The sequence below is a fragment of the Semicossyphus pulcher genome, unplaced genomic scaffold (genome assembly GCF_022749685.1).
Source record: "Semicossyphus pulcher isolate SPU_LCO1_2020_fin unplaced genomic scaffold, fSemPul1.0.p SCAF_4, whole genome shotgun sequence".
Taxonomy (NCBI): domain Eukaryota; kingdom Metazoa; phylum Chordata; class Actinopteri; order Labriformes; family Labridae; genus Semicossyphus; species Semicossyphus pulcher.
The window spans coordinates 3,932,719-3,958,657 of NW_027211715.1; the positions used below are offsets into that span (position 1 = coordinate 3,932,719).

General features: G+C 40.5%; 2 protein-coding genes and 8 non-coding genes across 12 annotated transcripts in view; 2 read left to right on the top strand and 8 right to left on the bottom strand.

Annotated features, from left to right (window-relative positions):
* Positions 1-512: 512 nt before the first annotated feature.
* Positions 513-618, bottom strand: LOC138608052 (U6 spliceosomal RNA). The gene has a single exon (XR_011309410.1). It is a non-coding gene; the product is annotated as a U6 spliceosomal RNA (small nuclear RNA).
* Positions 619-1,463: 845 nt separating this feature from the next.
* Positions 1,464-1,569, bottom strand: LOC138608044 (U6 spliceosomal RNA). The gene has a single exon (XR_011309403.1). It is a non-coding gene; the product is annotated as a U6 spliceosomal RNA (small nuclear RNA).
* Positions 1,570-2,784: 1,215 nt separating this feature from the next.
* On the bottom strand, positions 2,785-2,890 carry LOC138608045 (U6 spliceosomal RNA). The gene has a single exon (XR_011309404.1). It is a non-coding gene; the product is annotated as a U6 spliceosomal RNA (small nuclear RNA).
* A 1,223-nt stretch (positions 2,891-4,113) lies between these two features.
* On the bottom strand, positions 4,114-4,219 carry LOC138608046 (U6 spliceosomal RNA). Its single transcript, XR_011309405.1, has one exon. It is a non-coding gene; the product is annotated as a U6 spliceosomal RNA (small nuclear RNA).
* Positions 4,220-5,540: 1,321 nt separating this feature from the next.
* Positions 5,541-5,646, bottom strand: LOC138608047 (U6 spliceosomal RNA). Its single transcript, XR_011309406.1, has one exon. It is a non-coding gene; the product is annotated as a U6 spliceosomal RNA (small nuclear RNA).
* A 1,261-nt stretch (positions 5,647-6,907) lies between these two features.
* On the bottom strand, positions 6,908-7,013 carry LOC138608048 (U6 spliceosomal RNA). Its single transcript, XR_011309407.1, has one exon. It is a non-coding gene; the product is annotated as a U6 spliceosomal RNA (small nuclear RNA).
* A 973-nt stretch (positions 7,014-7,986) lies between these two features.
* LOC138608049 (U6 spliceosomal RNA) lies at positions 7,987-8,092 on the bottom strand. The gene has a single exon (XR_011309408.1). It is a non-coding gene; the product is annotated as a U6 spliceosomal RNA (small nuclear RNA).
* Positions 8,093-9,394: 1,302 nt separating this feature from the next.
* Positions 9,395-9,500, bottom strand: LOC138608050 (U6 spliceosomal RNA). Its single transcript, XR_011309409.1, has one exon. It is a non-coding gene; the product is annotated as a U6 spliceosomal RNA (small nuclear RNA).
* A 7,191-nt stretch (positions 9,501-16,691) lies between these two features.
* nipa1 (NIPA magnesium transporter 1) lies at positions 16,692-20,245 on the top strand. Its single transcript, XM_069680405.1, has 5 exons — positions 16,692-16,856; positions 17,000-17,047; positions 17,169-17,259; positions 18,726-18,886; positions 19,015-20,245. Exons 1-5 carry the CDS (start codon positions 16,724-16,726, stop codon positions 19,506-19,508), a joined length of 927 nt encoding a protein of 308 aa, XP_069536506.1. The 5' UTR covers positions 16,692-16,723; the 3' UTR covers positions 19,509-20,245.
* Positions 20,246-22,358: 2,113 nt separating this feature from the next.
* Positions 22,359-25,939, top strand: part of herc2 (HECT and RLD domain containing E3 ubiquitin protein ligase 2) — a 61,832-nt gene continuing 58,251 nt past the window's right edge. For all 3 annotated transcript variants that reach the window (XM_069679325.1, XM_069679328.1, XM_069679327.1), the window contains exons 1-3: positions 22,359-22,413; positions 23,471-23,579; positions 24,633-24,726. In XM_069679325.1, coding sequence (XP_069535426.1) covers positions 23,508-23,579; positions 24,633-24,726 — 166 coding nt within the window. In that variant the 5' untranslated portion in view covers positions 22,359-22,413; positions 23,471-23,507. The remainder of the gene's footprint in view (positions 22,414-23,470; positions 23,580-24,632; positions 24,727-25,939) is intronic.

The following is a 25,939-nucleotide window of genomic DNA, read 5'->3' on the forward strand; positions in this document are numbered from 1 at the left end:
AGTCTCGTTTTTTTGTCTCAAGCTTCCGACTTTTTGTCTCAAACTTTAGACTTTTTGTTTCATAGTTTGGACTTTTTGTCTCAAAGTTTCGACTTTTTATCTCATAAATTTGTGTCGTGATTTTAACTTTTTGTCCCAAAGTTTCAACTTTTTGTCTAAATTTTTTGACTTTTTATCTCAATTTTTTGACTTTTTGTCTCATAATTTTGACTTTCTTTCTCATGAAAATTCTCTGACAGAAATGGGCTTCCATAGGATCCTCCTCAACTCAACTTACCAAGAAAAAAAAGGTTGTTTTCTCCGTGTCAGCAGAAGCAGGAAAGCAATAGAATAAGAATAAAAAGATAGAAAAGAGCAGGTTCAGTTGGTTTTGTGGTAGTTTTCCTCAGATAAAAACAGTTTAAAACAGTTGTTCAGAGAGTGTGAAACATATCCTCTCTGCTGCTTTTGCTGCCGTGGCGGCGCTGATTCACCTAATTGGATTTACTTGTTTTTTATCATTACAAAATTAAGAAAAGAAGGAACGCTTCACGAATTTGCGTGTCATCCTTGCGCAGGGGCCATGCTAATCTTCTCTGTATAGTTCCAATTTTAATATATGTGTTAGAGAACTAACACAATGACTCTAATAACCTCATTTGTATATACAGGGGTCTGTCAGATGACCCCGTACACTCATGGTGCGGGTCCCAGTAGGGTTAGTGAGGATTAAGAAAGCTTCTAATAAATAGAATAACAATAGAAAGAAGTCTGGATGCTGTGCTGTAGGTTGTGTACCTGTAATAATCATAACGGCTCAGTAGGACCCACTGTGGTTCTGCACAAGTTTGTCCGGGTTCAGATGGAGGGTTGCAGAGGCATGATGGGAGTTTTAGGCACACTGGGGTTACATCAGACGATGGGGATTGGATGGCTGAAACAGCGAGAACAAAAGGCTGACTCATAGCCCCTCCTCCGGCAATTGTTCCGGAGAGACCGACACCCTCAGGTGTCAGTGGGGATTGGTCAGAGATCAGCGTGTGCTGGTAGAGAGACACTGTAGGAGACAGGGGAGTGGGTAGAGAGAGGGGGACATGCGAAAAGGAACCAAACTTCTGACTTTTTATCTCAATTTTTTGACTTTTCGTCTCATAATTTTGACTTTCTTTCTCATGAAAATTCTCTGACAGAAATGGGCTTCCATAGGATCCTCCTCAACTCAACATACCGAGAAAAAGATTGTTCTCTCCTTGTCAGCAGAAGCAGGAAAGCAATAGAATAAGAATAAAGATAGAAAAGAGCAGGTTCAGTTGGTTTTGTGGTAGTTTTCCTCAGATAAAAACAGTTTAAAACAGTTGTTCAGAGAGTGTGAAACATATCATCTCTGCTGCTTTTGCTGCAGTACTATACTGCCGCCACAGCCAGCCGTTGCGGCGCTGATTCACCTATTTGGATTTACTTGTTTTTTATCATTACAAAATTAAGAAAAGAAGGAACGCTTCACGAATTTGCGTGTCATCCTTGCGCAGGGGCCATGCTAATCTTCTCTGTATCGTTCCAATTTTAATATATGTGTTAGAGAACTAACACAATAACTCTAAAAACCTCATTTGTATATACAGGGGTCTGTCATATGACTCCGTACACTCATGGTGCGGGTCCCAGTAGGGTTAGTGAGGATTAAGAAAGCTTCTAATAAATAGAATAACAATAGAAAGAATGTGATGTGGGTTGTGTACCTGTAATAATCATAACGGCTCAGTAGGACCCACTGTGGTTCTGCACAAGTTGGTCCGGGTTCAGTTGGAGGGTTGCAGAGGCATGATGGGAGTTTTGGGCACACTGGGGTTACATCAGACGATGGGGATTGGATGGCTGAAACAGCGAGAACAAAAGGCTGACTCATAGCCCCTCCTCCAGCAGTTGTTCCGGAGAGACCGACACCCTCAGGTGTCAGTGGGGATTGGTCAGAGATCAGCGTGTGCTGGTAGAGAGACACTGTAGGAGACAGGGGAGTGGGTAGAGAGAGGGGGACATGCACAAGGAACCAAACTTCCGACTTTTTGTCTCATAATTTTGACTTTGTGTCACATAATTTCGACTTTTTGTCTCAAACTTCCAACTCGTCTCAAACTTTTGACTTTTAGTCTCAAACTTTTGACTTTTTGTCTCAAAGTTTTGACTCGTCTCAAAGTTTTGACTTTTTGTCTCAAACGTTGGACTTTTTGTCTCAAACATCGGACTTTTTGTCTCAAACTTCTGACTCGTCTCAAACTTTGGACTTTTTGTCTCAAACTTCTGACTCGTCTCAAACTTTTGACTTTTTGTCTCAAAGTTTTGACTCGTCTCAAACTTTTGACTTTTTGTCTCAAACATCGGACTTTTTGTCTCAAACTTCTGACTCATCTCAAACTTTTGACTTTTAGTCTCAAACGTTTGACTTTTTGTCTCAATTTTTTGACTTTTTATCTCATAATTTTGACTTTCTTTCTCATGAAAATTCTCTGACAGAAATGGGCTTCCAAAGGATCCTCCTCAACTCAACATACCAAGAAAAAGATTGTTCTCTCCTTGTCAGCAGAAGCAGGAAAGCAATAGAATAAGAATAAAGATAGAAAAGAGCAGGTTCAGTTGGTTTTGTGGTAGTTTTCCTCAGATAAAAACAGTTTAAAACAGTTAATCAGAGAGTGTGAAACATATCATCTCTGCTGCTTTTGCTGCAGTACTACACTGCTGCCACGGCTGGCTGTGACGGCGCTGATTCACCTATTTGGATTTGTTTGTTTTTTATTATTACAAAATTAAGAAAAGAAGGAACGCTTCACGAATTTGCGTGTCATCCTTGCGCAGGGGCCATGCTAATCTTCTCTGTATCGTTCCAATTTTAATATATGTGTTAGAGAACTAACACAATGATTCTAAAAACCTCATTTGTATATACAGGGGTCTGTCATATGACTCCGTACACTCATGGTGCGGGTCCCAGTAGGGTTAGTGAGGATTAAGAAAGCTTCTAATAAATAGAATAACAATAGAAAGAAGTCTGGATGCTGTGCTGTAGGTTGTGTACCTGTAATAATCATAACGGCTCAGTAGGACCCACTGTGGTTCTGCACAAGTTGGTCCGGGTTCAGTTGGAGGGTTGCAGAGGCATGATGGGAGTTTTGGGCACACTGGGGTTACATCAGACGATGGGGATTGGATGGCTGAAACAGCGAGAACAAAAGGCTGACTCATAGCCCCTCCTCCAACAATTGTTCCGGAGAGACCGACACCCTCAGGTGTCAGTGGGGATTGGTCAGAGATCAGCGTGTGCTGGTAGAGAGACACTGTAGGAGACAGGGGAGTGGGTAAAGAGAGGGGGACATGCACAAGGAACCAAACTTCCGACTTTTTGTCTCATAATTTCGACTTTTTGTCTCAAACTTCCGACTCGTCTCAAACTTTTGACTTTTAGTCTCAAACTTTTGACTTTTTGTCTCAAAGTTTTGACTCGTCTCAAAGTTTTGACTTTTTGTCTCAAACGTTGGACTTTTTGTCTCAAACATCGGACTTTTTGTCTCAAACTTCTGACTCGTCTCAAACTTTGGACTTTTTGTTTCAAACTTTGGACTCTCTAACTTCCGAGTTTTTGTCTCAAAGTTTCGACTTGTTGTCTTAAAGTTTCAACTTTTTGTCTCAAGCTTCCGACTTTTTGTCTCAAACTTTAGACTTTTTGTATCATAGTTTGGACTTTTTGTCTCAAAGTTTCAACTTTTTGTCTCAAAGTTTCAACTTTTTGTCTCAAACTTTAGACTTTTTATCTAAATTTTTTGACTTTTTATCTCATAATTTTGACTTTCTTTCTCATGAAAATTCTCTGACAGAAATGGGCTTCCAAAGGATCCTCCTCAACTCAACATACCAAGAAAAAGATTGTTCTCTCCGTGTCAGCAGAAGCAGGAAAGCAATAGAATAAGAATAAAGATAGAAAAGAGCAGGTTCAGTTGGTTTTGTGGTAGTTTTCCTCAGATAAAAACAGTTTAAAACAGTTGTTCAGAGAGTGTGAAACATATCATCTCTGCTGCTTTTGCTGCCGTGGCGGCGTCGATTCACCTAATTGGATTTGCTTGTTTTTTATCATTACAAAATTAAGAAAAGAAGGAACGCTTCACGAATTTGCGTGTCATCCTTGCGCAGGGGCCATGCTAATCTTCTCTGTATCGTTCCAATTTTAATATATGTGTTAGAGAACTAACACAATGACTCTAAAAACCTCATTTGTATATACAGGGGTCTGTCATATGACTCCGTACACTCATGGTGCGGGTCCCAGTAGGGTTAGTGAGGATTAAGAAAGCTTCTAATAAATAGAATAACAATAGAAAGAATGTGGTGTGGGTTGTGTACCTGTAATAATCATAACGGCTCAGTAGGACCCACTGTGGTTCTGCACAAGTTTGTCCGGGTTCAGATGGAGGGTTGCAGAGGCATGATGGGAGTTTTAGGCACACTGGGGTTACATCAGACGATGGGGATTGGATGGCTGAAACAGCGAGAACAAAAGGCTGACTCATAGCCCCTCCTCCGGCAATTGTTCCGGAGAGACCGACACCCTCAGGTGTCAGTGGGGATTGGTCAGAGATCAGCGTGTGCTGGTAGAGAGACACTGTAGGAGACAGGGGAGTGGGTAGAGAGAGGGGGACATGCGAAAAGGAACCAAACTTCCGACTTTTTGTCTCATAATTTCGACTTTTTGTCTCAAACTTCCGACTCGTCTCAAACTTTTGACTTTTAGTCTCAAACTTTTGACTTTTTGTCTCAAAGTTTTGACTCGTCTCAAAGTTTTGACTTTTAGTCTCAAACTTTTGACTTTTTGTCTCAAACGTGGACTTTTTGTTTCAAAGTCTCGACTTTTTGTCTCAAACTTCCGACTCGTCTCAAACTTTTGACTTTTAGTCTCAAACTTTTGACTTTTAGTCTCAAACTTTTGACTTTTTGTCCCAAAGTTTTGACTCGTCTCAAAGTTTTGACTTTTTGTCTCAAACGTTTGACTTTTTGTTTCAAACTTTGGACTCTCTAACTTCCGAGTTTTTGTCTCAAACTTCCGAGTTTTTGTCTCAAACTTCCAAGTTTTTGTATCATAGTTTGGACTTTTTGTCTCAAAGTTTGGACTTTTTATCTCAAAGATTCAACTTTTTGTCCCAAAGTTTCAACTTTTTGTCTCAATTTTTTGACTTTTTATCTCATAATTTTGACTTTCTTTCTCATGAAAATTCTCTGACAGAAATGGGCTTCCATAGGATCCTCCTCAACTCAACATACCAAGAAAAAGATTGTTCTCTCCTTGTCAGCAGAAGCAGGAAAGCAATAGAATAAGAATAAAGATAGAAAAGAGCAGGTTCAGTTGGTTTTGTGGTAGTTTTCCTCAGATAAAAACAGTTTAAAACAGTTAATCAGAGAGTGTGAAACATATCATCTCTGCTGCTTTTGCTGCAGTACTACACTGCTGCCACGGCTGGCTGTGGCGGCGCTGATTCACCTATTTGGATTTGTTTGTTTTTTTATCATTACAAAATAAAGAAAAGAAGGAACGCTTCACGAATTTGCGTGTCATCCTTGCGCAGGGGCCATGCTAATCTTCTCTGTATCGTTCCAATTTTAATATATGTGTTAGAGAACTAACACAATGATTCTAAAAACCTCATTTGTATATACAGGGGTCTGTCATATGACTCCGTACACTCATGGTGCGGGTCCCAGTAGGGTTAGTGAGGATTAAGAAAGCTTCTAATAAATAGAATAACAATAGAAAGAATGTGATGTGGGTTGTGTACCTGTAATAATCATAACGGCTCAGTAGGACCCACTGTGGTTCTGCACAAGTTTGTCCGGGTTCAGATGGAGGGTTGCAGAGGCATGATGGGAGTTTTGGGCACACTGGGGTTACATCAGACGATGGGGATTGGATGGCTGAAACAGCGAGAACAAAAGGCTGACTCATAGCCCCTCCTCCGGCAATTGTTCCGGAGAGACCGACACCCTCAGGTGTCAGTGGGGATTGGTCAGAGATCAGCGTGTGCTGGTAGAGAGACACTGTAGGAGACAGGGGAGTGGGTAGAGAGAGGGGGACATGCGAAAAGGAACCAAACTTCCGACTTTTTGTCTCATAATTTCGACTTTTTGTCTCAAACTTCCGACTCGTCTCAAAGTTTTGACTTTTAGTCTCAAACTTTTGACTTTTTGTCCCAAAGTTTTGACTCGTCTCAAAGTTTTGACTTTTTGTCTCAAACGTGGACTTTTTGTCTCAAACTTCTGACTCGTCTCAAACTTTGGACTTTTTGTTTCAAACTTTGGACTCTCTAACTTCCGAGTTTTTGTCTCAAACTTCCGAGTTTTTGTCTCAAACTTCCAAGTTTTTGTCTCAAAGTTTCGACTTGTTGTCTTAAAGTTTGGACTTTTTGTCTCAAGCTTCCGACTTTTTGTCTCAAACTTTAGACTTTTTGTATCATAGTTTGGACTTTTTATCTCAAAGATTCAACTTTTTGTCTCAAAGTTTCAACTTTTTGTCTCAAACTTCTGACTTTTTGTCTCAATTTTTTGACTTTTTATCTCATAATTTTGACTTTCTTTCTCATGAAAATTCTCTGACAGAAATGGGCTTCCATAGGATCCTCCTCAACTCAACATACCAAGAAAAAGATTGTTCTCTCCTTGTCAGCAGAAGCAGGAAAGCAATAGAATAAGAATAAAGATAGAAAAGAGCAGGTTCAGTTGGTTTTGTGGTAGTTTTCCTCAGATAAAAACAGTTTAAAACAGTTAATCAGAGAGTGTGAAACATATCATCTCTGCTGCTTTTGCTGCAGTACTACACTGCTGCCACGGCTGGCTGTGGCGGCGCTGATTCACCTATTTGGATTTGTTTGTTTTTTTATCATTACAAAATAAAGAAAAGAAGGAACGCTTCACGAATTTGCGTGTCATCCTTGCGCAGGGGCCATGCTAATCTTCTCTGTATCGTTCCAATTTTAATATATGTGTTAGAGAACTAACACAATGATTCTAAAAAACCTCATTTGTATATACAGGGGTCTGTCATATGACTCCGTACACTCATGGTGCGGGTCCCAGTAGGGTTAGTGAGGATTAAGAAAGCTTCTAATAAATAGAATAACAATAGAAAGAATGTGGTGTGGGTTGTGTACCTGTAATAATCATAACGGCTCAGTAGGACCCACTGTGGTTCTGCACAAGTTTGTCCGGGTTCAGATGGAGGGTTGCAGAGGCATGATGGGAGTTTTGGGCACACTGGGGTTACATCAGACGATGGGGATTGGATGGCTGAAGGAGCGAGAACAAAAGGCTGACTCATCGCCCCTCCTCCGGCAGTTGTTCCGGAGAGACTGACACCCTCAGGGGTCAGTGGGGATTGGTCAGAGATCAGCGTGTGCTGGTAGAGAGACACTGTAGGAGACAGGGGAGTGGGTAGAGAGAGGGGGACATGCACAAGGAACCAAACTTCCGACTTTTTGTCTCAAAGTTTCCACTTTGTGTCTCGACTTTTTTGTTGTGATTTCAACTTTTTGTCTCAAACTTCTGACTTTTTGACTCAAACTCCAGACTTTTTGACTCAAACTCCAGACTTTTTGTCTCAAACTTCTGACTTTTTGTCTCAATTTTTTGACTTTTTATCTCATAATTTTGACTTTCTTTCTCATGAAAATTCTCTGACAGAAATGGGCTTCCATAGGATCCTCCTCAACTCAACATACCAAGAAAAAGATTGTTCTCTGCTTGTCAGCAGAAGCAGGAAAGCAATAGAATAAGAATAAAGATAGAAAAGAGCAGGTTCAGTTGGTTTTGTGGTAGTTTTCCTCAGATAAAAACAGTTTAAAACAGTTGTTCAGAAAGTGTGAAATATATCATCTCTGCTGCTTTTGCTGCAGTACTACACTGCTGCCACAGCCAGCCGTTGCGGCGCCGATTCACCTAATTGGATTTACTTGTTTTTTATCATTACAAAATTAAGAAAAGAAGGAACGCTTCACGAATTTGCGTGTCATCCTTGCGCAGGGGCCATGCTAATCTTCTCTGTATCGTTCCAATTTTAATATATGTGTTAGAGAACTAACACAATGACTCTAAAAACCTCATTTGTATATACAGGGGTCTGTCATATGACTCCGTACACTCATGGTGCGGGTCCCAGTAGGGTTAGTGAGGATTAAGAAAGCTTCTAATAAATAGAATAACAATAGAAAGAATGTGGTGTGGGTTGTGTACCTGTAATAATCATAACGGCTCAGTAGGACCCACTGTGGTTCTGCACAAGTTGGTCCGGGTTCAGTTGGAGGGTTGCAGAGGCATGATGGGAGTTTTGGGCACACTGGGGTTACATCAGACGATGGGGATTGGATGGCTGAAACAGCGAGAACAAAAGGCTGACTCATAGCCCCTCCTCCAACAATTGTTCCGGAGAGACCGACACCCTCAGGTGTCAGTGGGGATTGGTCAGAGATCAGCGTGTGCAGGTAGAGAGACACTGTAGGAGACAGGGGAGTGGGTAGAGAGAGGGGGACATGCACAAGGAACCAAACTTCCGACTTTTTGTCTCAAACTTCCGACTCGTCTCAAACTTTTGACTTTTTGTCTCAAACTTTTGACTCGTCTCAAAGTTTTGACTTTTAGTCTCAAACTTTTGACTTTTTGTCTCAAACGTGGACTTTTTGTTTCAAAGTCTCGACTTTTTGTCTCAAACATCGGACTTTTTGTCTCAAACTTCTGACTCGTCTCAAACTTTTGACTTTTTGTTTCAAACTTTGGACTCTCTAACTTCCGAGTTTTTGTCTCAAACTTCCAAGTTTTTGTCTCAAAGTTTCGACTTGTTGTCTTAAAGTTTCGACTTGTTGTCTCAAAGTTTGGACTTTTTGTCTCAAACTTTAGACTTTTTGTATCATAGTTTGGACTTTTTGTCTCAAAGTTTTGACTTTTTATCTCAAAGTTTCAACTTTTTGTCTCAAAGTTTCAACTTTTTGTCTCAAGCTTCCGACTTTTTGTCTCAAACTTCTGACTTTTTGTCTCAATTTTTTGACTTTTTATCTCATAATTTTGACTTTCTTTCTCATGAAAATTCTCTGACAGAAATGGGCTTCCAAAGGATCCTCCTCAACTCAACATACCAAGAAAAAGATTGTTCTCTCCTTGTCAGCAGAAGCAGGAAAGCAATAGAATAAGAATAAAGATAGAAAAGAGCAGGTTCAGTTGGTTTTGTGGTAGTTTTCCTCAGATAAAAACAGTTTAAAACAGTTAATCAGAGAGTGTGAAACATATCCTCTCTGCTGCTTTTGCTGCAGTACTACACTGCTGCCACGGCTGGCTGTGGCGGCGCTGATTCACCTATTTGGATTTGTTTGTTTTTTTATCATTACAAAATAAAGAAAAGAAGGAACGCTTCACGAATTTGCGTGTCATCCTTGCGCAGGGGCCATGCTAATCTTCTCTGTATCGTTCCAATTTTAATATATGTGTTAGAGAACTAACACAATGATTCTAAAAACCTCATTTGTATATACAGGGGTCTGTCATATGACTCCGTACACTCATGGTGCGGGTCCCAGTAGGGTTAGTGAGGATTAAGAAAGCTTCTAATAAATAGAATAACAACAGAAAGAAGTCTGGATGCTGTGCTGTAGGTTGTGTACCTGTAATAATCATAACGGCTCAGTAGGACCCACTGTGGTTCTGCACAAGTTTGTCCGGGTTCAGTTGGAGGGTTGCAGAGGCATGATGGGAGTTTTATGCACTCTGGGGTTACGTCAGACGATGGGGATTGGAGGGCTGAAGGAGCGAGAACAAAAGGCTGACTCATAGCCCCTCCTCCAGCAGTTGTTCCGGAGAGACTGACACCCTCAGGGGTCAGTGGGGGTTGGTCAGAGATCAGCGTGTGCTGGTAGAGAGACACTGTAGGAGACAGGGGAGTGGGTAAAGAGAGGGGGACATGCGAAAAGGAACCGGTCTGATCTGGTCTGGCTTACGTCATTCCTTCAAGCCGGAAAGAGAAGAGGCAGACTGTCGCAGCAGAAGAAACTTCCTTGACGTCTGGATCCTGCTACAAAAACACAGAAAATACAACACAACAGAAACCCAGGAGACTCATCTGAACCTCATGCAGGAGCTGGGCTCAATTTAAACCCAGCCATGTGGCTTAAAACCCCTGCCTATGCTGTTTTTGTTCTGCTGCTAAATGAATGAGAAACTACTGCTGAAATGGAGTGAATCTAAAGATATCGTCAGAATCAGAATCAGCTTTATAGATATATAGATACATACACACATTAAAAAATAAGTAAATTAAAAAAAACAAAAAAACTCGACACTTAATAAAGTATATTTTACCAATTATATATACATATGTATGTAAATATATGTATAAGTATATGAATGTCTGTTGGCTAAAATCTGCCACAAATGCAATTATTTTGTGTGTAAACTGTAAAGGCAGGAAGAGAAACCAGTTTCCCTGTTGTCTGTCCAAAAAATGTAGCTGCAGTTACACTAACCTGCCACTGAGTGTCGCTGTATGACTTCTCTTCAGGGGGATTCTTGGACGCTAATATCATTCTTTTGGTCTGTTTGCTGCCTCTGAACGTGAAATATATGTATCAAAATGTCTGTTGGCTAAAATCTGTGTCGCTGTGGGGCTTCTCTTCAGGGGGGGATTCTTGGACGCTGCCGTCTGTCGTCAGACTCAGAGCCAATTTAATGAGAATCTCTTTAATGGCTGAGTCTGACGACGATACTGGGGTCACCTGTGAACATGAGCCGCCGGTTAGCTATCAACGACAACGTCCACGTGCTGCATTATATAGAAAAAGAACCACATTTTCTTGTGATTTACTTTGAATAAAGGGTCTTACCTTTGCCGAAATGTCAACATCATGACTCAGGTCTTTCCTCAAGAGAAGAAAACTACTTTAAAAATTAGAAGTTTGTTGAACGGAGGTCGGATGACATTCTGTTGCATTCGAGGAAGTCGGGGAATCTAAATGCTTAACGGCCTTCGTGACACAGCATCAAGGGAATTTATCTGAAGTTGAATTTACGCTCTAGAACGTTTTGTTAGCGGTTAGCATGCAGATGACTGTTTACAGAGATTAATATGAAGCTAAATCATCGTCAGATAGCCGCTGATGGGCCGAAATGTCATTAAGATGGATTACGTACTACCGCCTGCCTTTGCTCTCCACGAGGCATATCTTTACTTCCTAAGCCGCAGCCTGCTGATACGTGATTGGTCATTATACAACACATAGTTCTGACCAAGTCATCTGATTGGACAAGAGGCATTCCATGAGTGGCGAACAACATCACTGGGACATTCCACTCTGTGTATCACTGCCTCAGTCAGGTGTTCTGAATACTGTTAATTAACATCACAGCAGACCGTGTATGTTTACACTGATCAAGCTGGTACCTCTTAATCACACAGCAGGCTCTTATTTCACTGGTTGCTTTATAAATTACATCAAACTGATAAATATACATCACACAAAGTAGCTGATCTGTGGTGACCTGTAGACAGAGTGCAGGAAAATGTTTGGGTTGCTTAGCAACAACAGTCAAGATTCAGTGAAGTTGTGGAACTAGTTGAGTTAGTGGAGCAAAAAACAATCTGTTTTTGATAATTACCGTTTACTACTATTTGCTGCTTGTTTAACTTAATCACACTCCAGGTTGTGATGTAGTGAATATCATCATGGCTGTGATTTTGTCTGCGGCCTCGTGCCTACGAGCAAATCGCAGTCATGATGATATTCAGTACAACATCACTCCCTCTCATGTTATTATGCTTAATTAATATAACTGAATATATATATTCCTTGTAAATGGTTAATTGATGGTGAGACAAAGTAACAATATCAGTCAGTGCTGTTTTTCTTTTTTAAGGAGTTTTTTAAAAAACAAAAACACAGTTTAAGTAAAAAATCAAATAATAAACTTGAATTAAAAACAAAACAATTAACACACACACGCTCACACACACACACACTCACACACACACATACACTCAAGAGAGTAGAAACATAACACTGACACAGCAATGGTTCTAATAAATAATTTTTTTATTGTGTGGTGTACACCAGTATGTATGTAGCGTAAACATCAGTGTACTTATAAAGTAATAAAGTACTCCTCCATCCTCTGGGGTGTGTGCAGGCCATCCTCTGCAGGGCCCCCACGTTCCTCTGCAGGTCTGGTGGAGAGTAAAAAGATCTAGTTCAATTCATGCTATACAGTATGTGAGCATAACACAAATATCCTGTAAACTGTGCTTGACCTACAGATGGCAGCTAAATGTAGTATGATCATATTAATACAATACCTTTCACTTATTCTGTGCCTCCCGCTGTTCCTTCAGCCACTGTGCCACAGGCTGCCCCCCATTTGCCTCTGAGCAGAACCGTGTTCCCTCGAGTTTGTGTGGCCAGAATTTCTCGACCAATATTTTCAACACAACTGGCAGGTGTATGGCTTCCTGCTCTTATATGGGCAGACATTTTTGCTGCAGCCCGTGTCTTGCTGGTCTTTGTTATGTCTGGGAAATAGGATGTATTAATGAGATCACTATTGAAATAACATCTCCAACATTTGGTCAAACAAACAGGTGTCATTCAAAATGTTTTGGAAAGCAACCTGCTCATTGTTTCACCATCTTGTCCCTGCCACGCTGCAATGGGACTTGGACTTCTGCTCCTTCAGGAATTCCTCTAGGGACTTCCCTGCCGCCTGGGAACAAAAGTCTATGCCATTTCTCCTGGCATGGCCGAATTCTGGCCTCCGAATTCCAGTTCTCTCTGCCTCCGCCGACAGCTTGGCCCTCTTCCTTCTCCGGTAGGTAGTATGGGTCTCGCCTGGTGCCACGGGTGGATAGTTGTCCACCAGCGTCATGACACTGGGCCTTTTTTTCCTCTCTGTACAGACAAAATATGTTAGACATGAAATAAAAGCAAAAGTAAAAAGAGTTACAAAAAGTTTGAGGGTAACGCACTTACTTTTCTTGTCCTTAGCAGCCAAATCCTGGTCCACAGGTGCCACAGAGGTCATCCCTTCCTCCTCCAAGCTCTAGATGGTGAAAGCATTACGTTATTAGAAAGGAGCTACTGTGGCGAGTGGTATGAATAAAAAGGGGAGGTGCACCATCTAGTGGCGTCTAGAGAATATAAGTCTACCTGTGGTGGGAACACGAGTTGTGATGCTTGATTTAGGTTGGTGGAGTGAGGCAGGTGCACACCTCATTCCATGCTGCTGTGCAGGGGAGACGCCAGGTCCAGGATTAATTGGTAGGACTAAGGCTATTTTTATGATTGTATTGTTTTGTGTGTCAGGTTTTAACATGTGTGACATTTGTTGTTATCATGTATTTCAGACCTGCTTCCCTGCTGGGTTAAAGGCGGCTGGCTGGGAGTCCTCCCTCCTCCTGCTGCTCTGCTCTGCAGCCACTCCTGGGCAGTCAGGCCACTCTTGACTTCAGGGCAGACCCAGTGATGCTGCTGGGGCGTCCATTTGTGACCAAAGTATTATGTCTGGGGCAGACCGCAGTGGGCACACTTGTTAGATGTCTCAGGCCGTTTCCATTTCACTGGGAATTTTAAATATTAAAAATAGGCAACATCACGAAGAATGTCTTCACATGAAGTCATTGCATTCTGATATTTCAACGTATATAGTTACAGTAGGTATAAACTGGAAGATGCCCACCAGTGTATACTCTAAGAGGAGTGCTGCTCTCCACCAGGGACATGTGGGGTAACTCCTCAGAGAGCTTGTTGACCTGGCACAGCTGCAGCTGGTCGTAGCTCAAGGAACCAGAAGGAGCCCTAGAACCCTGTCGATCCCTCTCCTCTTTCCACCGAGTGATCCCCTACAGCAGGAACAGTTTGAAGTGCAGAGCTTTTTCACTCATCCCTGAAAACAGAAACTTTATCAGACGAGGTGTGATTTAATTTACGTGGCCCAGCCTGTTGGCTGTTGTCTGGGTTTCTATTACTTACCAGGGATGAACCTGTTGAGGTGGAGATGAAATGACTTCAGGGATGTAGAGCCACGTGCACAGCGGTAGACAGGCAGGGCCTCCCCTCCCTTTGAGACCTCGCCTGTCTTGCAATACAGCCCCGCATCAGCGAGGTCCTTGATGCAGGGGACGTGCTTCCTCTGGGTTTCCCAGATGTCAGTCATTCAGGCACTGTCTGTCGGGGAACGCCGGTGTTGTCTGTGGCGTCCTTGAAGGCATGCAGGGTCTCCTCAATGTGACGCTCTGTCTCCTGAGCAACACGTGTAGCGGCGACAGTGCCAGGCCAGCCCCTTAATTGTCACTCCACATACACTCATCATATAATTATATTATATAATACATATTGGATATTTGTACCTTCTTTGTCGAGTCCATTTTTAGGCACTTTGAACTTTTTATATGTCTCCAAGTAAGCCTCCACCCTGGACATCCAGTCTGTGGTGTGCTGCTCTGCTACATAGTTTCGGAGACGGGAGATGCGGTTGCCGAGCGAGCAGCCTCTCATCTTAGCCAGCAGGGTGCGATCACAGCACAGTGTGGAATAGTAAAAGGTAAACGCAACATAACACAGGTCAGAACTGATCAATGACAATAGAAGAGTACACAGGCTAGAGAGAGACAATAAAGTGCACAGAAGGAGGTCCCTGTCTATTCAGATGCAAAGCACTCAAGACAAGTTAAAAACTCTTTCTTTCCTACAAGGCCAGGTGTGCAAGCGGCTGTAAGTTCCTCAGCCTCTGAATGCATGTCTGCAAACAGCAGTAAGGCCCCTCACACAACCTCAGACTACACTGTCCCTCCAAATAAAGCTAACTATGTATTCTACTGCAAATGGCTTTTTAGCATAGGAATCATGAATTGGCCCAGAAGTAAAAAATGAAAGTGGGCAATTGGTCAGTGGTAGATGTCGTAGAATTCAATTCCTTCTGTCAGTTCATGTATGACAATTTAGAGGGCTTTAATTTTGAAATTCCACATCAGAATGGCCTGATATTTTCTGATTGACACCGTGGGGTGTTGCACTATCACTCTGAAGTGAATTTAGTGTGTGATAACGAAGTTTTCTTTTAATCCTAATCTGAAATCAGATGAAAATGTGCTTATTTGTGACATTTTACAGGGCTTTAAATTTGAAATTCCACATCATAGAGACAAATGAGATTCATTCTAATATGTATTCAAAGTAAGATTGTCTTTTAAATAAATGTCTGTTAAGTCACTATCTATCACTGAACGAGGTAACACAATGGTGATTGAGCCTGTGGCCCACTGGGGAAAGCCTTTGCATTTGCAGTATATAATATTATTATGGACTGTGCATCTGTGGCAACTTTCACTGAAAAAATCTCAAGAAGCGCCCAGTTAGTGACACATTTTCCATCAGCCAGCAGAGGTTGGTCTACCAGAGAGCATTTGATTTTGAATACTTATCATGCCTTAATTAGTGGACAAAGTTGTCTATTGTTTAAATACGGTGGATGATGTGTTCAACATGGGACTGCACTACATCCTGCATCACCTCGACTCCCCAGGGACCTACGTAAGGGTCCTGTGTGTGGACAGCTAGCCATTCAACACCATCATCCCACAAACTCACCCAGCTCTCTGTGCCAGCCAACACTATAAATAATATAAACATCTACCTCTTGTACATAACCCGATTCTCAGCCATATTTATATCTGCACCTTTGCACTCTCTATTGCACCATTGCACTATTGTCTCCTTTCTAAGTCTGCAGTAGGCTAGTTTTAGATTTAGTTTTTAGTGTTTAAGTGTGTCACCTTGTCCAACTTTTCCTTTTTTTAAAGTTTAGTATGTTTGTTTAGTATGCCTGTCTGTACATTGAGAGCACAGATGAAGCTGATTCTGATTCTTTCTCAGTTTAGCTTCCTGTTCATCACTTTCAACTTCATTTTTCTCACTTTCAGCTTTCTCTTGCTCAACTTTAGCTTCCTGTTTATCACCTTCAACTTTCCCACTTTCAGCTTTTGCAATCTTTTTAACAGCTTTCGACATTTTTAGCAGTGCTTTGCACTTTAATTTCAGCTTTCAGTATTCCCACGCATTTTCTGCAAGGAATCTAGTGATAACTTAAAGTACAACGTATTTATGATGTGGGGGTTCACAAGGCGACGTGCATAGTGTATACGTGTGGTTCCAAACGGTCATAAATTAAGGCGACGTGCTTAGTTAAGACTTTTGTTTCATATTGTGACCTTAAGGCTACATGCATTGTGAATACGTGTGGTTTCACACATGCTAAGTTAAGACTTTTGTTTCATATTGTGATCTTAAGGCTACGTGCTTAGTGAACACGCGTGTATATTCTAAGGTACGCCGCTGCCGCTGGTAGACCTTCCATGCACTCGCCGTCACGTCATACGGTAGACTGCTACTTTTCGTTCTCCTGGTTATCCTTCGAATGACACTATCCATCCGCCATAGGTACGACCCCTCCCCCGACTGCTACTCTCGCCTGTTGTCGAGGCGAGCCGGCTGTCATTTCGAAAGAGCCTAATATGCAAAAGAGTATAGACATCTTTTACTTCTAAGTTTGATATGGATGGTGCACCCGGGTGCTAAGGAAACCGCGCATGCGCACTGCTTTACTTCCGGCTTCCAACCGTATAAAGTTGGACTACAGGCGACCTGTCATTTTGCAGATGAACTAAACCGAGTTATCGGCTGCTGCAATGACCACTGACTCTGAACCAAGTGGGGGTTCGTTGCCTCTTGCTGGCATAGTAATAGCTGTTGTATCAAGTTTCATCAATGGGTCGACATTTGTGCTTCAAAAAAAGGGAATATTACGCTCTCGCGAAAGAGGTACACTGAAACAGAAGGACACGAACTGGATATCTACACGAGCAAAAGCGGCCATAAAACATATATTTCAGACACAATTCAGCTGAGTATGGCGTTGCAGGTCACACACATTTCAGTTAAACTCTTCGATCTATTTTCCACAGGAGGGTCGTATCTTACAGATGTGGTGTGGTGGAGTGGCACAGTAGCCAGTGAGTACAGCGCGCTCTATCGACTCTGGATGCACAGTTCAAATAGCCTACAGTTAGAAATCGCATTGTGTGCAGTTTTTCTCCATGAATGTTTGTAACGTCTGTTTTTGACTCCAATTAGTGATTGTTGGTCAGATTGGGAATTTTCTGGCGTACAATGTGGCCCCTGCTGTGATAGTTACTCCACTAGGAGCTCTTGGAGTGTTATTTGGGTAAGTCGGAGAAAGAATTAAATCTATGTAGCTTGACATTGTGATATGGTTTGGCAAGTCTAGAAACAACATTAAGTAAATGCAGCAAAAAACTGTACCTATACTCAGTCAGTTTCACACTTTGGTTTTAAAGTGAAATGTCATAATCGGTTGTAAAATGCCATATTCAATTCCTCCAGTTCCCTGTTTGTAAAATGGATCTTTTTCCTTTATCTCTTTGTTAATTTGTATATATTTGAAGTAGTTATTTTTTTGTTTGTTTCATTTTGGTAGAGTGAGAGCAAGCCATCCTGAACCGCTTTAAATATACAATGTGAAGTGGTTAACGTGTTTATTGCTTTGCATTGTGTAAAGATTATGACATAACGTATCAGATTGCGTACCGTGTACTGATTGGGACATACCTTAAAGTAATGATCCCCAAGATTTTCATGTAAATCAATGTACTGATTGGGTATCTGTGGTGACATTATATCATAAGCACGTTTTCCATCACCCAGCAGTGGTTAGTCTGCCAGAGAGGGTAGGCAGAGCTAAGCGGATGCATCTCTGGTTTCTGTAAATGTTGCGAGTAATCTGTAATCTGCTATGGCTGAAAAAACAAAGAACATAGGGAGCCAGCCATATACATCTGGTTAAATTAGGAAGTGCCCTCTACTGTTTATCGCCATTAGGTGGCACCCAAGCAAACGAAACTGAAATCTTCGAGCTTGTCAGTTTAAGAAGTTAGACCTTCCCTGTCTGTCTCGCCCTATTACAGCTTGAGGAACTGGGGTAATGCTGTGGAAATTTGAGAAGATGTTATGTTTATATGCGCTTGTGAAGGTCTTGCCTCTCATCAGGTTCCTACAGCACCAACAGTGGGCAAAACCCACCAAAAGCACACAAAGTTCTATCTAATAAAGCAGTTCCTCTCGAACGAAAATGTACTCAACATTCCTGGGAAATGAAGTGTAACATTGGCAGGGCAATTGATTTATGATGGGACCTTAATTTTTGGTACATGACTAACTACCTCAAAACGTAGCAAAAAATACTGTGTTGGATGGATAAGGTCATCCTAACCATCTACACTCCTGTGGCTGATAAATTGGCTAGCTTAGCAATCTCAAGTGACTTTATCAGCTGATGTAACAAAGCAACCTTTGCCTAAAGCAGGCTCTGAAGCTGATTTACAGGTGGCCGGCTAACATGAGCTCTCTTGCTCACTAATGTTATAGCTTGCAAAATAATATCTGAGTGGATATGTAATGTGCCGAATTACATAAGCAGCTAACATTGTTCCAGTCAACAATGAATGATTTTTCTAATGATACAGGGCAAAGTTATATTACTTCCATGATGCCAGTCAGTTATGTTTAGTCTCATGTATATAACTTCACTGTCTTGACCGACGCATAGGATGCTTGTTCATGCCTCTGGAGTACAGGATGATGACTGCAGTATGCTGTTTTTGTGTGATGCAGGGCCGTGCTGGCTTCTTGGATCTTGAAGGAGCATTTAAACATATTGGGGAAGCTTGCCTGTGTGTTATGTTGCAGCGGCTCTGTTGTGCTCATCATTCATGCACCTAAAGCAGCGACTGTAACGTCAAGACTGGCGTTAGAGGAGAGGCTATCTGACCCAGGTGACAAAATTCCGTTCTTTTTTTTAAACTTTCGTTTACCTTAGTTTTTGATAAATACAGTTGAATTTTCTGTACCTTTCTTCCTACTATTTTAATTTTAAATGAAGCTATTCTTTCTCATCCTGCAGTGTTTGTACTTTACGCCCTTCTGGTGGTCCTCCTGCTGGTCATACTCATTGTGTGGATTGCTCCAGCTCACGGCAAATCAAACATCATGGTGTATGTTTCCATATGTTCCCTCTTGGGAAGCTTTACCGTCCCAAGCAGCAAAGGACTCGGCCTGGCTGCACTGGACGTCTTCGGAGACGGACCCTCGAGCAGCAGAGCTCTGACTCTCTTCCTGAGTTTGCTGGGGACACTTGTTGTCAGCATCCTGATTCAGTTCTTCTTCATCAATAAGGCCCTGGAGTGTTTCAGCTCTAACATGTTTGAGGCGATATACTATGTGACGTTCACATCCACAGTGATACTTGCCTCAGCTCTTCTCTTCAAGGAGTGGACTGCTCTAACTTTAATGGACAGCCTGGCCATGCTGTGTGGTCTGACAACAGTGTGTGTTGGAGTCATTTTACTTCGCATTTCCCAAGAGGCTTTGATTACTTGGAAGAAAAAGACAGACTGATTGAGAGGCCTTCATATTTACAGGACTTTCCAGTACCATAGTGCTTTGCTGGTTGGTATTTTACAAACTCCAGTGTTCATGACCAAAGCTAAAGTTTATTCATTTCAATTTTACTTCAAGAACTTTGCCTTTCTATTATTAGTAACAGTTATTAGTTACTATGTAACCTGCTAATATAAATAATTTAAAATAAGATAATAAGAAAAAAGATGTTTTATTTTTAATTTTATTACATGCTAAACAATGAGTCTGCAGATGGTCCGATATGTTTTTACATGGAAAAGAAACATTTTTATATGTAACAGCCAAATTGAATATTGATTGTTTTGTTTTGCATTAGTTTGAAAAAAAAAAGTATGGGAGTAAATGGATAAATTATTTACCTTTTTATATTTCTTTTTTATCACATTATCACTCGACCTTCTGGCTTTCGTCTCACTATTACATTCATGCCAAAAAAAGCAACTGTGAAAACTTTTTTGTCATTTTTGCATAGAACTCAATCAGTCTCACTCATCCAAGGGTTTTAAAGTGACAACAAAAATACACATGGCTCTAATGACAGCGTTTTCAAACGTTTATCTTCCAAGTTTGGGTACATTTGAGACACTAGAAAAAATGGATGCAGTTTGCAGTCTTAAAATGACACTTAAATACATTCCTGTTTATTTTAATCAATACTCACACATAGCTATTAAACAGCTTTTTACTTCTTCTTCTTTATTTTATTTTTTACTTTTAATGCAGTTGTAATTAATAAATATGAACTGAAACAACTCTGTGTCACTGTCTGAGCTCAAACAGGCCCTTTACATGTTCTCCCTCTCTCTCATTGCTAGACTGTATCAGGATGGACTCACCTACACTCATTACTTATTCAGTCTTCCTCTGAACTATTCTGTGTGATTTTAGAAGCAGACTCGTTCTTTTTGGCAACAGATATGGCGATCAACGGTAATTGCGGGAGCACACTTCCAGATATTCCAACAATGATGCATGTGTGACGCGGACGGTCGCTTTCCCTTTTAGACTGTTCATCTGAGTTTCGAATTGGTTTCTTTTTCTTTGGATTTTCACTTTTTTAAAAACACATTTTTGAAGTTGTATTTGTCGCGAATGTCGCCACAGACACCCACAGTTATACTGCAAATGCAAAGGCTTTCATCAGTGGGCCATAGGCTGAATCACCATTGCGTTACTTCATCCGGGGATAGATAGTGACTTAACAGACATTTATTTAAGTGCAAATGTTTGAGATTATTACTTTAAATCGGGAGTCTTCAAGCTTTTTTCATCTGAAAGTTACTTTGAAAAAACTAAAGTGGCCAAGAGCTACTTGCTTTACATCGCTGTAATTGCTGGTGGCGCCCCATGTTGATTCTTTTGTCGACTGAAACTTTGGTACCACAGACGAGGCACACACACTTGTCCTTAACATTCGTGAATAAAAACTTGCTTTCCCCCTCCCCATGGAAATAGCATGTTTTAAGCTTTTTTCTTGGCGTGGCCACCTTCATTGTCCATCCTAATTCTGGCTAACCAGGCTTACTAATAGCACCAAACTCCTCACTTTAACTTCAACTAGCATACAGCATAATATTGCAGCGAACAATACGTCACCCTATTCAAAGTTATATCGTAATTCCATTATAACAGCTTCATTCTTCTCCATCATGTGTTAGTGTTTGTTAACAAACGACTTTAATCTGCTCACCTTGCTTCTCCTCACCTACTGTACCTGCACACGGCAGCCATTTAATGCTATTAGGCTATGTCAATAATCCATCATGAAGGGAGCCCTGGATGAGACAGGGAATCCAGTTGTCTGTAACATTAGGACCTGTATGCTGGACTGTCTCTGTATAGATTTCTCATAACAAACTGAAGGTAGCATTCCCATAAGACACAATTAATGAACAGTATAAACCTTTAATTTAAGGTCAGGAAAGAGGCTATCTTCATACAGTCAGAGGCACTATTTATGCCATGGACAGGCCTGTGGATTATTTATTTATGCAGAGAGTTAAAATGTAGTTCATTTCCAGTTCAGTAATGATCTAATTAAATCTACCAAAAGAAATTTAAGGAAAAAAATCTGTTTAAGAAGACTAATTGTTGTCTTTATGTAATTAAATGAATTGTAAGGAATATATTATTATCAGAAGTAGTAGTGGAGCGTCTGTAGAACTTTATAATGTATTTATAAACATATGGCTCTCTCTAAATCCCAAAATGATAAGGAACCCACATTTCTACTGACTCTCAGTATGAGACAGACCAATTTCGGCAAGGTGGTCAATGGTCACAGATAAAATGACAGCACATAGACAGAACAAAACATAACAAATGATAGCAAAATCATTATACAATTTTTATTCGATGAAAGCTGTTCTATTTAATAAAATGTACCTAGTTTATGGCTTTAAATTAACAATGACATTAAATATATACAGTCCGTTATGAAATAATGGTCTTAAAATCATACACTGTATGGTTGGTATATAACTCTATAGCTAAAAAATGCTCTGTGGATAGCCTAAACATCCCCACCCTTTCTTTGAAACACACCGCCACCTAGCGGACATTTTGCCTTCACTCCAGGCCAACCCCGCCCCTCCTATGTCCCGCCTCCAATGCAAAAGGAGCGTACATTTTATTACACGACTCGGCACCAGCGGGCGGAGTAGAATCTATGCCCAACGGATACCTTCACATTAGAAACCCCGCCCCAGCGGGCTGTTTTGGTAAAGATCAATCGCATTGAATCTTTGAGTTCAGACTACGTAATTTGTTTCCATGCCTCGTGCCCCAGTCCTCGAACTGTCAATCAAATCCATTATGAACGTCTTGTTAATGCAGCAAAGCAGCTGAGAGGGGACGAGAATAGCTTGAGAAGAGACCGCAGGTAATTTAGAAATTTGTTGTCAGAATTTACATGTTACCCGTTGCATTGCTCTACTCCCCGGCATGTTGCGTCTCGTACGGTTTATTGTCATGTCATAGAAGCTTGTTCATAGTTGCTTGGAGGATGAGAGTTGGTTTAACGTTAGCTAGCATACATTCTGTTAGTATTAGCTGCCTAGCAGGCTAAGCAGTTAGCCTTAGCGCCCAAGCTAATGTTAACGTTACCCAGCACTAGGTGCTGCGTTATGAACGTACTGATGCTGTGTCAGTGTGCTATATTACCCCCTGCACTAGTGTTTGTTGCATTATGTGGTAACCTGTTTATAACCACAATATGAAGGTTATCGGAGACTGTGCCCTTGCTAGCATTTATTGCTACGATATTATCGTTTTCTTCCCAACGTTATACTCACGGATAAATTTTTGGCCTCAAACTCTAGAGTTAATTATGTTAATAAGCCTAATGCAAGGTAAATACAGCTTTCAAGTGACAATAATAGTTTTTAGATTAAAGAACAAAAAGTACAGGTTAAATTGCAGATGAGTTATAAATAAAAAGGTTAGCCCATCTAAGGCATTTTGTGTAACGTTACGTCAACTGAAACATTTATGATAAAAGCATCTAAATTTGGATGTAACCTAGCGAGCTGATGTCTAATGTTAGATTGTTAATTTAAGACCTGTGATTGTAATACGTGTGATTTGACTGATGTGTTGCTAACTGGAGTTAGGCTCCCTTTTTGTTTACATTGAGATACTAACAGTGCTTTCACTGCAATTCCCCGACTGTGTAAATTTACCAGTTTAAGGTAATGTTTTGTAAGTTTTCATGTTTAATCAGAAAGGTATGTTTTTATTCAATCAAAAAGGGAACTTGCAAACAGGCCTGGGAAGGAGAATGCTAATGTTGTCAAACCTTACTTTATTATTATGCCATGGGCTAAATCTTAATACTCATTGATTTATAAGCCCTGTAAAATGTCAGCTGATTCTCATCTAACCTTGACTTTTAAGTTTGTCCTTAATTATAACACAGCCTTCATCTCATTATTGTGCAGGTTGGCTGCGTTTGCAGCCAGGAGAGGAGAGGGGAAGATGCCTTCTCCATCTTTTACCCTCGATGCTCAGCTGAGATTTCATGACAAATGGCTGAAGATAGATTTACAGGTATAGTACATAAGCAAGAAAACATGTAAAAAAAACAAAAAAAACCTACAACTGCTTTTTCTTATAACATGAGATATGAGATATGATATCAGTGTATGATAATCTGCGAAGTTTGTCAACATTTCTCGTGTTTACTTCAGTTGAGATGATATTTTCCTCTATAATCTCAGAATTTAAGATATGCCTGCAAGCTGTATCTAGTCTGGTGCACAGACGAATGCTTTTCCCGTTTGTGTAAAGAGCATTCAAAATCACAGTAGGTTTGGGGAAATGGTATTTGAAAAACAAAAACTTGTTGTGAAAACAAACTCAGGTTGGTTGTAATTATGAGATCTTAATATATGATGGCTTTAGAGAAGTTGTGGATACTGAATGTTCTCTGTGATGAATTACACTGTCAACAAGCTGTCTGTGCTCCTCTCCACAAATTACACTCTGTCTGGACTCACCCTGAACTTCGAAATTGGCTTTGCACTACAAAATAAGGATTTAAATTTGGACAGGGCATCCTGTTTTGATCGTTAGAGCTCTCCCCAGTTGCTGTAGTGTTCTGTGTCTTGTCTGGTGTCAACTCTGTGCTAACATGTTTTTGACATTTAAGACATTAGATCCCTGAAAGCAAGAGCTGGCTTTCCACTCGTCAGTTTTTACTAGTAATGCATGACTGATGTACTACAAGGGTGATGACACAGATGTTACAGCTGATGTATCCTTGAATAACTTGGAACTTTCTTTGCTTTTCATATTTGTTTGTTGATGTCAGTTTTCTGAGCTGGGTTATGAAAATTTCACAACAGATTTATTCCACTAGTGAAATGGATGGATGATGTGTGGTTCCTTTCATTGTCTTAAAATCTAAATAAAGGGAAATTACACACATGGAACCTGTTATTTTAAAATGCTAACAAAAACAAGCTAACCTGGGTCATTACAGCTGATTCCAGTCCTCTCATAATATGGTAAAAACCTGTCTCATGCAGAACTTACGAAGCGAATACACGTAGTTTTCAAAGTTAATTTTATAAATGTGCTGTGCTTCTTCCCTTTTTGCAGCGGGCATTCTCTCCAGAAGGACTGAGTGAGATGTGGAATGAAATGGTAAAAGATGAGGAGATAACATTCAACGGAGAAGAATCAGCTCACCCAGGTATGGCACGCTCAGATTACAGCATAAAATAACCCTCTGTTGTTTGTTTTACAGATTTACACAGAGTTATTATCTGTTGATGATGGCATTTTATATTTTAACATGCTGTTTAGGGATAATATGCGAGACAGGGACTGCGTTAAGATTATCGCCAGGCTTCATTCAAATAATAAAAATTGCCACACTTGTTATAAGATAAAGAAAAATGTGAATGAGAATTTGTACAGACTCAGGAAGAGAGAATCAGACTAACATAATGCTACAAAATGAAGCACTGGTAGATTACATTGATGTGTGTCTGCCTTTTGAAATTACAGTGTTCCAAAGAAAAAGCCCATCTATCACCTGGTGCATTCTTACTGTGTTGTTTCATTCAGCCTGGCTGTACACAAACACGCTTATAGTGTATGGACCACTACTGGCCCTTAGTTCCTTTGGTACTTTAAGTTGTTGTCCATAAGTTGTTTCAAAGTGCAGGACTTAAACCTTTGGTGAGGTAACACTTTTGCTCAGAGTCTGGCAAAGGGTCTGAGAGCAGCTGGAGGTGCTGTTATTTTTATATTTAAAATGTAAAACCTCTTCATCCTGGCTGAGATAACAATGGGTTATAGACATTTTTTAACTAATTTACTTATTTTAATAATATTATGTCATTATAGTTTGTATTTACTCCGGATTTTGAATGGCTTGTCAGTCAGCTGTCTAACTCCTTGAACTGCACTAACCTTTGTAAAAGTGCTTTAAATAAAGTTTGACTGATTGAAGGTTGGAATTGATATTTTAAAAAAATCATACAAATATGAGCTGACTCTCGCCTTTATCTCCAATCATATTAAACAACATGAGTGCCATCAGTATGATTATATTACACTGAAATTTCTGCAATATAGTCATATTTTTATGTCTTAAAATTTACTCCTGTCAAGTTTAATTTAACGACACAATGGAGCGTCGCTTTAAATGTTAACGTTTTCCCACAATCCCTTGAGGCGTCATGTCCTTTTCTTTTGAAAAAAGGATAATAACAAGACTAGGTATAAAACCTACTATGTGGCTGATAGCATTAGGTCAATGTGCGCTTTTCTGGGCAACGTGTTGCAAGGATAGTTAGTGGTAGTGTCTGATGTGAATGTTTGGATATTAGAAGTTATGGTTTAGTTCCAGAATTGTTCACGAAAAGTTGGATATCCGTTCATGGTGTGAAAAACCTTTA